Source organism: Rhodnius prolixus, unplaced genomic scaffold (genome assembly GCF_049639745.1).
Source record: "Rhodnius prolixus isolate KJV_2025 unplaced genomic scaffold, Rpr scaffold_12, whole genome shotgun sequence".
Classification (NCBI taxonomy): Eukaryota; Metazoa; Arthropoda; class Insecta; order Hemiptera; family Reduviidae; genus Rhodnius; species Rhodnius prolixus.
In genome coordinates, this window is record NW_027411635.1 from 7,823,842 (window position 1) to 7,840,386 (window position 16,545).

At 35.3% G+C, this 16,545-nt stretch overlaps 1 protein-coding gene across 2 annotated transcripts; it reads left to right on the top strand.

Annotated features, from left to right (window-relative positions):
* Positions 1–542: 542 nt before the first annotated feature.
* Positions 543–13,456, top strand: IleRS (Isoleucyl-tRNA synthetase). 2 transcript variants are annotated; one of them, XR_012463087.1, is made up of 22 exons: positions 543–766; positions 902–1,058; positions 1,208–1,358; positions 2,489–2,677; positions 3,827–3,955; positions 4,048–4,223; positions 4,309–4,521; positions 6,224–6,414; positions 6,549–6,749; positions 7,354–7,551; positions 7,625–7,763; positions 7,862–8,038; positions 8,588–8,800; positions 9,566–9,747; positions 9,844–9,946; positions 10,068–10,286; positions 11,386–11,538; positions 11,710–11,982; positions 12,191–12,279; positions 12,342–12,491; positions 12,579–12,702; positions 12,947–13,020. XR_012463087.1 is itself a non-coding variant. In XM_074143617.1 (22 exons), the coding sequence occupies exons 1-22, from the start codon at positions 648–650 to the stop codon at positions 13,392–13,394; spliced, it is 3,684 nt and encodes a 1,227-aa protein (XP_073999718.1). In that variant the 5' UTR covers positions 544–647; the 3' UTR covers positions 13,395–13,456. The 2 variants fall into 2 exon arrangements, 1 of the variants encoding a protein (XP_073999718.1); XM_074143617.1 differs by lacking the exon at positions 12,342–12,491 and adding an exon at positions 13,274–13,456 and having other exon boundaries at positions 544–766; positions 12,947–13,113.
* The last annotated feature ends 3,089 nt before the right edge of the window (positions 13,457–16,545 follow it).

Below are 16,545 nucleotides of genomic sequence, written 5' to 3' on the forward strand. Positions count from 1 at the left end.
TGCATCATTGATATTTCTGGTCGTTTGGGTCCCGTTCCGGCCGAGTTTGAACTCGTAAAATAAAAGTATGCGAAAATCACGCTTGGCATCTTAGTAAAGACCGAATTATTTCCAAGTAGCAAATTTTTACAGAGCTAAACACACATTTTTGCTTGGAAGAAGATTAATTAGTGTTTACATTTATAAAAGTCAAAAGTCCAACAAACATAAACAGTTTACTATTTGGAGGGGTATTTTAAAGAAAACATAAAATCCTGCATTATTTTCCGGACAACCCAATATTTAGTATGAGTAAGGGGCTAAATTAAGCAAAACTACCTATTTGTTTGTGTTCTTAGGCCAATATCACCAAGGTCATTATGACTATATAAATCATTATGGCTCTATAAAGTTATGGGGATGTATACCTTTGTCTATAAGTGGCCCTAAGTACAGATCTACAACCCTTATTATTATTAAATTGAAGGACGATAAAATCTTTACTAGAATCGAAATCTATCGTTGGTGCATAGATCGATACTGCAGCTTCGATACTACTATAACCTTCTCCAGATATAGGTGTGTGTTGTTACTTGTTACAGATTTGAATGTAATGTTGGGTTATACACATGTTAAAACTGTGAGTAGAACACAACTTTAGTGTCACCATGTTAGAAACTGTTCAGGAAAAGATAAGCTTCCCAGAAGAGGAAGAGAAGATTCTAAAATTTTGGAATGAGATAAATGCTTTTGCAGAAGCTCAGAAATTATCTAAAGGACGACCGGCGTAAGTATATCATTTTAAAGTTTATATTTGGTACACCTCTTGGACTGAATATTTGAGTCCTAGTCTAACTGAACCTGTTTGGGTCACTCTATTCTATGCACCTTCTAGACTTGATTATGTTGTGTTTGCTCCTAGGTATTCCTTCTATGATGGCCCACCTTTTGCGACAGGATTACCTCACTATGGGCACATCTTAGCTGGCACCATTAAAGATATTGTGACACGGTATGCTTATCAAAATGGATTCCATGTGGAGAGACGTTTTGGGTGGGATTGTCATGGACTACCAGTAGTGAGTTCCGGCTTCAATTTTCTTAATCCATATTTTTTTAATTTATTAGCTGTACATTTCTGTTAATATTTTCAATTGCATACATTAGTTATGAAATAAAGATCATTATTATTATTATTATCGAACGGTATGCCTCTGATGCTTTTTAGGAATATGAAATTGACAAACGACATGGATTTAAAGGACCAGAAGATATTGAAAAACTAGGAGTGGCGAACTATAATAAACTATGCCGTGATATTGTGATGCAATATTCACAACAATGGGAATTCATAGTTAATAGAATTGGACGATGGATTGGTAAGTTACATTCGCAGAATAGGACAAAAATTTTAGTTACCTAAATTTACTAAAACTTATGTTCTGAATTATTTTTAATTAGGATTACACTTGACGGCTGTTTTTTCCAAACTTTTTAGGTGTATGACCGATCCCCTTTTCGTGTAGTTAGATTCGCCTCTTAAGTTAATAAGTATAGCAAACACTTTTTCTTTTTTTTTTATTCTTACCTAGAATTCAAACCAACAAAGATAAAAAAAAAGCTGAATTTGAACTTCTTTCAAATTGAAAAAACTGTTCTCAATTCAGATCCTACATATTTCTAACAGTTATCATATTTATAAATTTTCTTCCTGCTACCACAGTAAAATCTAATTTGCAAAAAGACGCCATAGTTGGCCTAATGCTCACAATTATTTTGCTTTGAAATCCGATTTGTTAGTATGGGTCCTGAAAACTTGTCTTGTTCTGTTTAGCAACGGTTTCGGCACAGATGTAGCTTTCAACAGTGATGATACTCAGTTTTACTTACAGTGACTGTGATAAGGTTATTGGCCCATAGTTGTTTTTTGAATATATAGTCATTTATGATTTAAGCTATTGTCTGTTCTACAACTTCATAACTGCTTGAGGAGTGAACTCCTTGAGTGTAGAAAATAAGGGTTAATTTAAATAACTAAACCATATTAATTCACAAATTTTTGTACAGTTTGTATTTTATAATTCTTTTAGTTAGGACTGCTCTTTACCAACAAATATTGCTGCCCTAACTTAAGAGGTTCATGGGGGCTCATTTCTTAGCAGGCGGTTCGCGTTAACCTTCAACTAAAAATTAAATGCACGATTTTGTATACAAACATTTCATCAAACATTTTTCATGCATTACATGTGGATAAAATTTAAAATTATGTGACTGGTACACAATAGCACAGCTTTGTACAACTTAAGCATCCAGTGTCGTTATACATTATAATGAAGAAAGTGATGATCAATTAAATCAAACCCATAGTTCATAGTGTGAGAAATAATGTAGGAAAAATACAAAATTTAATTTTTAGTTGAGGTTGTAACCAAGCTCGAGTCGCCATTGAGGAGATATGGCTACACCAAAAATCCGGATTGTAATATGTTGCTGTGGTTTATGTTTTTAGATTTTCGCAACGACTATAAGACTATGTATCCATCATTCATGGAGAGCGTATGGTGGGTATTCTCCGAACTGTGGAACAAAGGCCTAGTGTATCGAGGGGTCAAGGTGATGCCGTATTCCACCGCATGTTGTACTCCGTTGTCTAATTTTGAATCCGGACAAAACTATAAGGATGTGATAGATCCGGCTGGTAAGTATAGAGTTTTAAAGTTAATGCAAATTTTGTATTCTTACCAAACTTTCGATTTCTAGGATTGAAACAAAGATATGAATGTTCTTGCGGACCAAGAAATATTCTTATTCTTGTGTTTAGATTTTTAAAAAATTTTCACATACTGACATCTGATTAATAAAGTTCTGAGCAAAGTCTGTGCGCCTTCAGATATAGTTTGTTTCAAGTAATAAGCTTACTGCTGAAAATATAGGCCTTCATTTTCTGTAATTTGAACCCACTGATTTGTGAGCCTTTCTTGTACCAGCAGCTCCCTCTGAAGACAAAACACTGGAGCTGACAGATCTTGGCTTTATGCTGAGCCAAGAAGAAGCTCAAAATTTTAATGCTTAATTACTGTGGCGTTCGATTTTGACTTTTTCCATTAACATCTATAGAGCTATCTTTTTCAACTCAAAAAATGAGCGGACACATTCTAGTAGAGTAGAATAGAGTTCGCACGTAATCGCTCGACTGCCAATAACCAGTCCAAAATGTATAACGCTCTTGTTAGTTCACCATCACTTTTTTTCTCAAATCTTTCTCTTCGGAGCCCGGTAACAGCTGGTTGGCCTGATCTAATTAGTTATTTTTATTCGTTCAAATTGTCGGATAATTCACTTTTCATTGAAGTTACTATTTGTTTAATCAAAATAAAATAGAGGGTTTTTGAGATAGGATGTACAGGTGTGGCTTGTTGGATTTATCACGCTCTTATTCTCTCTAAATGTTTTGAACCAGACCTAAGCAGCTCTGGTCGAAATTCTCTTTCCGTTACTTCATAACAGAAGAGCTTCTTTAAAAAAACGTAAAATTGCCCTAATTTCTAGGTTCAATGCGGCCATTTGCATTTTCTTTTAAGACATGATGCAAGTTGACTTGTAAGTCAGATACATGTCAGAGTAAGAGGCAGGTGTTGTGTAGGCTAGGTTGTAATCATTCACCCTCCGCAGAATCGTAGAAAGGTCTGACTGACAGTGAACAAAGTATGCTTTAGCGTTCAAAATAGGCGCTGACTTTTGGTAAACTCATAGAATAATTTCTAACCAACCTCTCGTGAAATATTTTAATTGCACTAAGAAAAAGTTGTGTATGAATAAAATATGAATTTCATATTTTAATGTTCAGTTGTGATAAAATTCCGTTCCGCCAACGATCCAAACCTATACTTTCTTGCGTGGACAACTACGCCATGGACGTTGCCAAGTAATCTGGCATTGTGTGTCAATCCAAGCATGATCTATGCCAAACTTAAAGGTATGGTTATTTTTTATTTATTTATTTTTATTTTTTACCGATCGTTAAAACAAATATCAAAATAATGCGCACTTTAACAATTTTGTTTTTAGAACAATCAACTGGTAATGTCTATATAATGATGGAATCTCGAATCGAGAGTTTCTTAAAGAAGGAATCTGAAACTTTGTATTCCACCAGGACCGAAATTTATGAAGTTGTAGAGAAATTAAAAGGTGAAGTTTTGTCTGGGTTGAAGTATATTCCCTTGTTTCCATACTTTCAGAAGGTATGTTTGTGAGGTTATGCCTCTTGGGTCTCGTTTTTTAAGGAATATGTAACGCCTATAAATCACTGACAAATTATTGTTTCAGTTGGCTAACTGTTTTGTGATACTGACTGATAACTACGTCACCTCAGAATCAGGTACTGGTGTGGTCCATCAGGCGCCATATTTTGGTGAAGATGATTTAAGGATCTGTCTGCAACATGGCGTTGTCAGTAAAGATCAGGAGCCAGTCTGTCCGGTGAATTCGGTTGGACATTTTGTCGCACCAGTCTCGCATTTTGAAGGAAAATATGTAAAGGTAATTGATAAAAACTACAACATTATGGTGGGCTTTTCTATGCAAAAAAGTGAATCCAATTTAAGTTCAGCAAATATCCAGCTAGAGCCAGTTGGAGTGGAGCTATCAATTTCACAGAGTCCACTAGAAGGGCGCCTAATGTCGCTCTCAATAGGATCAGGCAAAACTGTGGGAGTGTTGACTGATTATACGCAGGAGTGTATATATCCGTCTTTAGTGAGGGGATTATAGACTAGGACTTGCAGGATTATGGTCTTAATAGTAAAAGAGGATGACTTAACAGCAAAAAAGTAATCGTCTATATTTTCAGGCAGACTTAACGTCCATCTCTCAAATTAGGTGTCGTGGTCGGGGGTAGAAGTTCATACTTTACTATTAACTATCAATAATATTGCACTCGAACTGAGGACCTCCCACTTACTAGTCCAAACTCATAATTACTTTACCAAACCTACTTTTTTTTTGAAATATCTTAATGGATCTGCTGTTTTCATGACCAACTGTAAGTCACAAATTGTGATTAGTTTATCGGGCTGTAGTACTGTTGGAGCGGACGCTTCACGATTTATGTGGATAGAGTCTGTTGGTAACGCCTTTAATAAGATCGGGCTGGATTAGAGTTGTGCTAACTTCACAACTGATGAGTCCACCATTATGTTATATAATAAAGTCTTCTCAGGTAGTTCGTCTTTCATGCTACAATAGAGTTCTTTATATCCATTCAATGATCCCTTTATATCGCTTTTAATAAGAGCTTGCTGGATTGGATTAAAAATGCAGCTTTCACAGTGCAGTTAACTATGCCCGGCAGAAGGGCCTTAATTCAACCTTTAAAAGGTTTTAGATAGCGTGCTAGACTATTTTAGTTGCTGGTTTTTAGGTTCCAATTTTAGGACCAGTAAGGCCCTTAACATTTAATATCTGCCTTTACAAAGGATCGTCCCGTTGTGCTAGAGGAGTGCAGACCAATAGGAGGATCCTTAACACTGCCCTCAACGAAGGCTTCTATCCTTCATAATACAGTTGACATGTCCCTAGTATCCTTAATAAAGGTGTTAATAAGGGCTCCTCAGGTTAAACTGCTGCCACAATATTACCTGTTTCAATTTAAAAGCCGACCCTTAAAAATATTTATCAGACTGGACTAAAGTTATAGCCTTCATACCTGAAACAGCCCACTGCTTCGATTCTTAATGCCATCCTTAATCAGACTCAACAAAAGGGAATATTCTAATGGAACTCAACCCACTAGCAGGGCTTAGAATGTAGATAGCCTTAATAAAACACTTTTTCAAAAGTGCTACCTCAATAAGGGATTTAATAAGAGTATTACTGGGCTGGGCATAAGTAGGCTTACCATACTTACCGGTTTGACCGGGATGGTCCCGGTTTGAGATCCTTGTCCCGGCGTCCCGGTCAAACTTGAACAACACCGACACCTCGGCCGATCGTTCCCCCGCGCCCATTTATTAATATGTTTTCAGTTCTTAATAATTTTGATTGCATTTCAAATATGAAAAACACAAATTAAGCGAAAAGCAAAACGAAAATGAGCCTCTTCCTCCTCTGCGTCCCGGTTTGGCTCTTCGTAATTATGGTAAGCCTAAGCATAAGTACATTCTTTCAATGCACCTGACAGTGACCACTAAGTGGGAGTCGTAGCCTCTCTTCGCTTGTCTTAATCAATCCTTTTTGTTTGCAGGACGCTGATAAGGATATTATCAAACATCTGAAGAACGAAAACAAACTCTTCAATTTGGGCTCTGTGAACCATAAGTACCCGTACTGTTGGCGATCCGAAACTCCTTTGATTTATCGAGCGATTCCATCCTGGTTCATACGGGTGGAGCATATGACTAAGAATCTGCTAGAAGCTAACGATAGCACTTACTGGTAGGACTGGTTTTATTTACAGCTGTGGCTACTATTTGTTGAAGCCCCTGGGGCTTTTTTTGAGGGACGCAGCCATTTTGTTCGGGTACTTTTTGGGTAAGAATATCCCTTAACCTGAGCTTTTCTTTGCATAGGGTTCCTGAGTTTGTAAAGGAGAAACGATTTGCAAATTGGTTACGTGATGCTCGTGATTGGGCAATCTCGAGAAATCGATATTGGGGTACGCCGATACCTATATGGGCATCAGAAGATTTTAAGGAAATCGTCTGTGTGGGTAGTATTGCCGAATTAGAACGATTGACTGGAACAAAAGTGACAGATCTACACAGAGAAAGGTATCAGAATTATTCTTTAGATATTGTTTTTTGTATTTAAAATTACTAAGCAGCTCAAAAAGGAAAAATAGAGTTACTGGGAGGTTATCATGAGCTTAAATTTAGATCATTTTTATGTTTTTTTTAATTTATATTTTATGTAAAATTTCAGTTTAAGTTGTTTCAGTAGGTGCAAAAGTAGATTTAATTTTAACATAGTTACGAAAATTTTACAGTTTTTAACTTTGCAGATCTTAACATTAAGAGAACCTCCGGCAAAAAAAACTTGTTTAACCAAAGTGGAATGAATTCTTTTATTAATTTCGCTCATTTCATTACTATTATTATTATTATTTTTCAAATGACTTCTAAAATAAATCCAATTACAAAATTAAAATATTTCGTTTTGCTCGTGTGTCACCATTACCTTTCCGAGGTACTGTTAGAGATGGCAATTCGAATTCGGACTTAAACATATAGCTGGCATTAAGTGGACGGATTTCCCTGATTTGAGCTCTAGTTTTAATTAGCTTGTTTCAGTAGAATTAGTTGTAGTCCCAATGAGTTCACAAATTTTAGTTCCATTTTTAATAGTTAATTTAATTCGTTTCTTATGAATTTCTAGCGTTGACCATCTCACAATCCCATCAAGAAATCCCAACAATCCACCTCTGCGTCGAGTACCCGAAGTATTTGATTGTTGGTTCGAGTCTGGATCAATGCCATACGCACAAATCCATTATCCGTTCGAGAACTACCATCAGTTCAATCAACAATTTCCGGCTGATTTTATTGCTGAAGGAGTTGACCAAACGCGTGGATGGTAAGGCACTGAAAAAAAGATTAAATGAATTTTTAATCTAATTGAAGAAAATTATGTATTATTTTTTTTATAGGTTTTACACAATGCTCGTCGTCTCGACAGCTTTATTCAATAAAGCGCCTTTTAAAAATCTAATAGTCAATGGACTGGTTCTAGCCGCAGATGGACAGAAAATGTCGAAAAGTAAAAAGAATTTTCCTGACCCAATGGAGGTATGCATCATCGAAAACGACAAAACAATTATCTAAAACAAATGTTCTAACAGTTTCCAAGTACTTATTCTATGGAGAATTTTTGTTTTTCATTCTAGTTAATCAACAAATATGGAGCTGATGCTTTAAGATTATATCTTATTGATTCACCAGTCGTACGAGCTGATAAATTACGTTTTAGAGAAGAAGGTGTTCGAGATGTTTTGAAAAATGTTTTCTTACCTTGGTACAATGCCTATCGCTTTTTTGTGCAGAATGTGGAAATAATGAATAGCGTAAGTATGACGAGTTTGGAAACTTTTAAGAGAATAACGAGTGGAGCAGAGCTCTCATAAAACAATGCCTCAATGGATTTTTTCGGGGGCTTATTCCTACGTAGTTTTTCGTGGTTTTCTCGACAGTTGCGTTTGCAATTCTTAATTATAATATCGTTTTAATTTTGTTAGTTTTGTTTAGGAATTCGTTTTGGGAGTTGGTGGGAGTACTTCGGACTGAAACAAAGCTTAATATTTTGTTTTTTCACTCAAATCAAACAATGTACGTTTCTATCCTACTTTGTATTAGCTTCAAATGCAGCTTCAACGAAAACTTGAAACTCACACATATCTAACACTTGTTCGAGAACTTCAAATTGAACTCTCATTTCGCTAAGCAAACCCACTCATCCCGAACACTCATTTTGACTTATATTACAAACTCATAACGGACGATACTTTGATGAGAAGAACCGTTCTAATTTTCAACGTCTCAAAGTTTCATTAGATACATTTAAACAATTAAAACATGATGTAAGAATTACTTCATTTCTTTCTTATTTTCAACAGATACATAAAGAAATAAACCTAACTTTTGACGATGAAAGATTCACGCCAACGAATTTAATGGATAAGTGGATATTATCATGCTTACAGTCGTTAAATGTTTTTGTACGTAAAGAGATGGCTGCCTATCGATTGTACACAGTCATACCACGTCTGGTGAAATTTATTGATGATTTGACGAACTGGTATGTACGGATGAATCGTAAACGATTAAAGGTAAGTGTGCTTTTATAGTGTTTTTTGTTCCTCTTTTTTTTGCAGGCTCGCTTATTTTTAGGATTTAGAATAAAACCGGTCGAACTAGAGTTTATTTTGGGCATTTTAATGGTGATAATGGGGTCTTTTGGCGAGTGAGGAGGTCTGCTTTAAGAAGCCAACGAGGAGGTCTTTATCATTGAATAGTTGACTCTATTATAGAGTTTAATGAAAACGAGATTCCTCCCAAATGGATGCCCGGTGTTCAGGCCAGTTATGGGACCATCACAGTGGTTCTTCACTGGCCATTTACTCCACTCAATCAGTTATTTTTCTTTTCGGAGCATGCTTTAATTTAACTATATAATATGAGTGAGCCTGCTTCTAAAACGCTACGGGAGCATTGGTGAACTCACAAGCAGGTACCATCATTCAAAGCGGAGGACGGTCGCTTAGGAGCTATGTATACTGGGCCACCAGGATACTGAGTGGTGTAAAGCCATTCCGAAAGAATTCATAAAAAACGGATTCTCACTCAAAGCAGGAACTCTTTTTTAGAGTATAGATGTGTTGAGGTTTTAAGGATTTCGTTTAGGCGTTTTGTTGGGACCTTTTGCTGAAAGCTTGGGGCTGAGCCAGATTCTATGTTTAATATCTGACGGTTGACTATACTTTTTGGTGGCTCAACGAAGCAAACTACTAAAGTGGTACAACTTTGAATCAATACAAACACAGATCCCTCAACCATTTTTTTCTTTAATCACTCTTTTCTTTATTTCTTTTCAGGGTGATAGCACGTTAGAGGATTGTAAATCAGCGTTAAGCTGTCTTGGCTCTGTACTTAGCACTATGATACGCCTAATGGCGCCTTTTTCGCCATTTTTGACCGAATTAATGTACAAAAATCTAAATGTTTTCACAAAACGTCAAGAGAAGTCGATACATTTTGTACCAATGCCACAACCAAGGTAAAGGGTTGGCCTATAAGAAGTTATAAAAGGCCTTAAATTTTCTTCCTCTTTGTATTGGAAACTAGCAAAAATGAAGCTGACTTTTTTTTTCAGAATGGAATTGATCAATGTTTTAATTGAAAGATCCGTGTCAGCATTACAGACAGTAATTGATTTAGGACGAGTCATACGTGATCGTAGGACTATACCGTTTAAGGTGAGCACTATTAAACCACACACTTCAACTTGTTACTTAAGGGTAGGATTGAGTGAACGTGGTGATGGGACGTACAATTATAAGTGTTTGATGGTTTTCTATCTTTTTTTATGTGTTCTAGTGTCCATTAAAAGAAGCCGTAGTCATTTTGAAATCTCAAGAGGATATACAGTCATTAAGAGAACTTGAAAAATATATCCATGAGGAATTGAATGTTAAGTTGGTAACGTTTTCCTTGGACAAAGACAAATACGGACTGACGTTAAAAGTAGAACCTGATCATAAAACACTTGGACCACGTTTGAAGTCTAAGGCTAAAAAAATTACAGATATTCTAAAGGTAAGGGAATTAACTTTACTATCTATGCACCTACCCTATGGTCAAGACTTAGCTCCAGCCGACTACCATTTATTTACCGGTCCGTGCAGTTTTATTGCGTGAGAAAATGTTGAGGCAGGACTTCTTGATTCTAAGCCCAAGCAATCCATAAGCCTGTAAAAAGATGCCTTACAACAAGGCTCGGTTTCCCAGAGGCTCTGTTTTACGACACAATTAGCTCTTTGCCATCCATCGGCAAGGTTGCATCGTAACTTGAGTTTACAAAAAGTTCTATGACTTGTGGATGTGTAAGTGGTGTGTGGGCTCGTGTATCACTTTCGGAATCTAGAACAAAACTATAAATAAAAATAGGCTGAATTCCTTCACTTTCATTCTTGCACTCCTGAATGAAACCCTCATTATTATCATCCCGAATTTTCTCTCGCATTATGAAGTGCATTGAAGCCACGACCGGGCAAAAAAAGTATTACCATCTTATGTAGCGGTCTTTTTCTTGTTAGTCCATACCAAGAAATATGAAACCTTATTTTGTCCCTTACCCAGTAGCGCAGTCTTTTATCTTGCGCGATTATACTTTTCTCCGCAGAAGCTTTTCGCTAAGATGATCAGAGATAGATTTTGACCGCTGATAAGTCCCACCTTTCGTGCAACTTCTCGGCCAGTGCCTGAAATTCGTGCCTGATATTTTTTGCCTGACAAAATTTTACATTACAAAGAGACAGCAGTGTCTTTAATAACCACACTCGGTGCAGTCTCGGTCAGCAGAATAAATCTGCTTGTTGGCTTCAACTAACCGGACTGTGCTGATTGCAACATTCAGCAGTACCTTAACTTGGCAATTCGTAAGTTCTGGTTCTGGCCTGCACTTAATTGAAGACTACTCGCTCCAGTAGTCTTGAGTCAATTGCGCGTCCGGGCACTTAACTGTTAGACCACTTTTTAATATTGTTATGTTGTTTGCACTTCATTTTTACTTTTCTCAAATATAAACGGGGGAATTACATCCAACCCACTGATCAAAAATATAAGTTGAGGGACTTCCCCAGCATTTTTGCAATGTCTTTCCGGATTGTTATTATTAACCATATTATTGTTACAGTCCCTGACAGAACCTGAGATTAAGAACCTCCAAAAAGACGGACAAATACAGATCGAGGATGAGATAATTCTAAGTAACGAAGTAAACATATCTCTAAAGTTTACCACGGATGACCAAAAAAAGGAGATATACGAGACAAATTTTGCGAATGATGTAAGTAAACACCTGCCTAATTATTAATTATTATATATTATATTATTACATATTATATTAACTATTATATATTATATTAATTATATATTAATTATTTCATGTCTTGCCGTATAAACAGTTTCTTCCAGAAACATCAGAAAAGTGTAATATATATTTCTACTGTTCTTCCAGATCTTATTACTTATGGATATCTCCCTTGATGATAGCATGAAATCCGAAGGAATCGCCCGTGAGTTGATCAGTCGAGTACAGAAACTGCGTAAAAAAGCTGGACTTGTGCCGACTGATGAAATCGACGTTTATTTGACAGCAGAAAATCGCGACTCAGACCTACAGAAAATCATAGTTGCCTACAAGGAATTTATTGGGAATTCACTAAAAGTAAAACTCTTTATAGAAGAACCTAAGCAATCTCTGACTATGATCATCCAAGATGTGCAAAAGGTAAGCAAATGAAATAACAGCTTAGACCTGCTTAACAAAATTCCAGAGTTTTACTGGACTATCCTTAATTATTGTGTTTAAGAAGAAAATTTAGTTATATATTTGTTGAAATCTGTCCCAATAATGTAAATATGGCCAAGGTATATTATAGGCTAAATTGCTTATTGAAATTGCTTTAAATGTAGAGTACAGTTTAATTTATTTTTAGGTGAAGGGCATTGAAGATTCTAATATTAAAATTTTTATAACTAAAATTGGAAAAATCGTTGATTCTCCTCAGGCGCGGCCAAATTGCAGGTAAAATATACGTTAATTTTTTGACGCATTACTGAATAATATCGCTTATTTTATCTTTCCAGGTACGCAAGTTTTTACTATTTCTGACCGGTTTAGAATTAGCATCCTCATCAGTGATTGATTAATCAGTATGGTCAAAAAGAAAATCTTTTGTCAGAAATAGGAAAACTGCTTCCTACGACGGATAAAGTTATTTACGTATTTAAGTGAAGGTTATTAATTTACATGTAATAAGCCTTTATTTTTTTTAAAATCCTCAACATTTTACGATTTATTTATATTTTTTTTTTTTTTTACAGATTTCTCAATATTTCACTTTGGGGAATTCAACCTGGAATTAATGTCAAAAGTACTTTTGGCACCATCCTTTTGGAAAATCCTCTTGGAGAGAATTTAATCAAATTCGAGCAATTAGTTGAATTGGTGAGCTAATTTGACTACAATTCTCGTTTTGTGGTATTTCTATATAGGACTGTATCTTAAGGAGGTTCTGTTACTCTAAGTAACAGCTGCCCAGTAGTTTTTATTTTACCTTGATGTTAGTAACCATTCTGATGCAAGACTGAATACGACAATTAAATTGCATACCGCAGAATTTGGTTACAAGTTTTGTGCTGTAGTGTTTTAGATACAAACTGTTACCTCTAACTAATTATATTGTTTCTAGGTACAAAACTTATTTGAAATCAGTGAAGATATTGTGTTAAAAACTCCTGATGGTAAATTGTTAACAAAAAGTCTGTTTAAAGATATCGAAGACAGCACTATTGTGGCTGTGCCTAAATTTGCCAAATTTAAAATTGAAGATTGGATGTTTATTAATACTTTACCTAGGTATGTGGAATATGTGTTATTCGGCCGTAAATTTTAGTTTGTGAAACATTTTCTCAGGACACATTGTATGACGTAACACATTATATGATCTTAATTCCTGCACCCAAAACATGTAGCCACATAACTTAGTCCGTTAATATTATTACTCTCTGTGCTTCAGACATGTGAACGTACAGCAAAATGGCCGCAGTGGAACTTTACTTTTAGAGAATCCACTTGGGCATCCACTAAATCTAACCCAGGATCAACTTAAACAGGTTACTGAAGACATCTTCCGTTGAGATATCTTCTTTTCTGTCATCAGTATTTAAATAAAAATTATATTTATTTTCATTTTATAAAAGTCCTGTGTTATCATTGTTTTTAGTTTAAATGAAATATATTCCCCCAACATGTGATGTTTATAGTGGGGCGTGAACCACAATATTCTGCGATCACAATGCATTGCCAACTTTTCTCAAATTAACCATGTGACATGTGCATTTATATAAAAAAAAAACAGTGTTATTTATGTGAAGTGGATCTACTGGCCGAAATTTCTGAGGCTCTTGGTGAAAATGATTGGATGCAGCGGCACTTCCGGTTGGTGTAAAAGAGCAGTGTTTATCCGTTATTCCAGAATTGTGAATTTTATACTTCATCCTCCTCATAGAGCTCCCTACTAATGATGTTTTTGACAACTGAAGACTAAACAGTGCCTAATGATCTGATCAATTTATTGAAACTTTTTTAGTAGTATTGTATTCGTACAGATTTTTTATTTTATTTATCCGGATGTTCAATTTTTTAGATTCTGTGAGTAAGAAAAAGTGATCTCCAGAAATTATGTTGATTTGTTTATACGAATATATGTATATATATTTCTTTTATTGAGATTTTTACAACTGTTCAGAAATGCCACAAGTAAAACAGATGACTTGTAATATTCCATAAAGAGTGTGCTGATAGGCTAAAGGCCAACAAGCACACACAACATAATTTAAAATCAGTAATCTTCAATTTTGATAATTTGTGTCACAATAAAAACTGAGAATAAGGGTTTGATAAACTTGGAATGTGGTGGCTATTTTACTGGAACGCTTTTTCAGTTTTACGTTCACAATCGTACTATGTTGGTGGTCTTCTTTTTCTTTAAGATCACGACAACTTAGAAATTGAGTTAATGGATTGTGTACAGCTGTTATCCAAGAGGAAGAAACAACTTTATTTTATGCTTTACAAAAATAATGAAGTTGCTAAACTAGATTGGGTTGCTAGATACACGGAGAAAATTTGAAAATCATCTTTTATAAAAAAAGAGAAAAAAAAATGGTCGAAGTTCAGTGTTTTTCAACATTACGCTTTTTCGTGCAGTTTTTGACAACCAGCTGTCCTACCGGACAGTTTTAATAACAACTTATAAGATGAATATAATAGGATATTAAAGTCTTTGTCAACAAGGCAAGTATACCAAAATATCAGTAAGTATCCTCGCTTAAAACTTATGGATAAAATAAATGAAAAGATGAAGAAAAAAGCAAAGACACAAGCGTGTCATGTCATAATTATTTCCACAATACGAAATCATTACTATTCACAAACTCAAGTATACAGGTGATGGTGCAGAATTTATTCAGAGGAAGTCCAGAACGGTTTCCTAAATCTCCAATTCCTTAGTTATTACCTAACTCCGTAGGAAGTAATAGGTGAGCTTGAGGGCCACTCCTCTTGCACCACCAAACCAGAGACCATCACATCTTTTTCGCCGAATTTCTCTTTTTCTCTTTGAATTCATAATTTTCTCGTAGAGATAGAGAACACACTTATTATAAATTGCGTTGTTTTCGTTACCAACTTTTATCGCTTGGTCCTGTTTGTTTTGTTCTAAAGCGTATAGTAGGATCCAGAACAAACGCTGTATTTCCTTAGCTGGGGTTCCGTATGCCCGCATTTCTCGATGAGCCTTCAATATCCATACAAGCATAGGTGTTTAAATTTAATGAATTAAACTACTCAGAGCACTTTTTTCTTAGATAAATTTATTCATTTTGAAAGTGTCTTGAGGATCGCTGCCATCTGCACTCGAACCACCAATCAAAAGCTTTGAGATTTCATTCCCTAAACTTCAGATCAGATTCAAGTACTGGCCCCAATCCATTCGCGCATTCATTCAGAGCGATTTGTACATTTGAAAATAAATTGAAATTAAACATAGTTTATAACTCAAAACAAATATTATTCATTCTTACAGTATTTATCTTATAATTACTATTGATCATTCGTTTTTCCATAATTGTTTCTTCTATTTTAAGGTTATTTAATTTTCCAAGTAATTGCTAATCGTATAGCCAAATGGGAGACCTCAGTCCCGAACACAGACCGACAACAAAACTGAATCCTAAGAAGTCTGAACTTCAAAGCATGTGATGTATATACGAAATTTACAGTAAGTCCTAGCAGCCATTTTCAAGAAAGTGTTGTAGTTCATATTCCTTAGGAGGCAGGACAGAATAGACAACAATATTACATTTAACAATCTAAAACAAAATTGTAATTGTCAATAGTGATGACCTAGTCCCTAGTCGTAAGCTTGACAAAAATAAAATAATAATTGCTGCATTTGCATTGTTCTTTCTTCCATGTAGATTAATGAATCAGTCACTAAAAATAATGGATGATATAACGTTACTGAATACTAATGTAATGAATTTTCACATATTTCTTATTTTTCAAACATGTTATAAGCGAAATCTTGTCTTAGAACTAGAATTTCCAAAATAAAATGTAAGTGTATGTTATAATAATTACATTTGCTATCATGGTTATTAGTGAAAGAGGTTATCCAAATATTATCAGCGGGAAGGGTTAATCTTTTGAAGTCTTCACTAGTTTGATCATGCCCATTCCGTACTAGAAAGATCTTCAGCACAAAGGGTGCTATGTAAGGGTTGTAAGGCGGGTCAGGAAAAAGCTAGAGATTGAAATCTCTATCTGCTTGAGAGTTTTTTGGTAAAGTAGAATATTATTCTTCTAGTCAAATAAAATAGTGCACGATTTTCTGTTTCCCTCAGTAGATTTTACCTAATCGATAGCAACCAGTTCAAAATAAATGACGCCCTCGTAGATGCACCACATACCAGCATCAGTATTCTCAAATCATTCTATTCGGGATGCTAATGGTTGGCGTTGTTTAGTCCTTTAATTTAGCTCATTTGGATTTTTCGAAATAGATTCTCTTTTCATCAAAACCAGCCATTAGTTTGATAAAATGAAGTTGACATACTTGCGGGAAACATGTCGACTAATTAGTGGTAACAGTTGAGTGGGAAACGCAAAATTCACCTTAAAATTTTCTGGTACTGTTTTAAAGAAACTTTTCAACAACAGGTGCAAAGTGCTGAATGTAACGGTGAAGGATTAGCTTACGTTTACTCTATAGAAAATAATCTTGAG

Coding starts and splice junctions, on each gene's coding strand:
- IleRS (XM_074143617.1), top strand. CDS start 648: ATGTTAGAAACTGTTCAGGAAAAGATAAGCTTCCCAGAAGAGGAAGAG. Junction 10,287..11,385: donor AAATTACAGATATTCTAAAG/GTAAGGGAATTA, acceptor TTATTGTTACAG/TCCCTGACAGAACCTGAGAT. Junction 13,114..13,273: donor TTTATTAATACTTTACCTAG/GTATGTGGAATA, acceptor TCTGTGCTTCAG/ACATGTGAACGTACAGCAAA.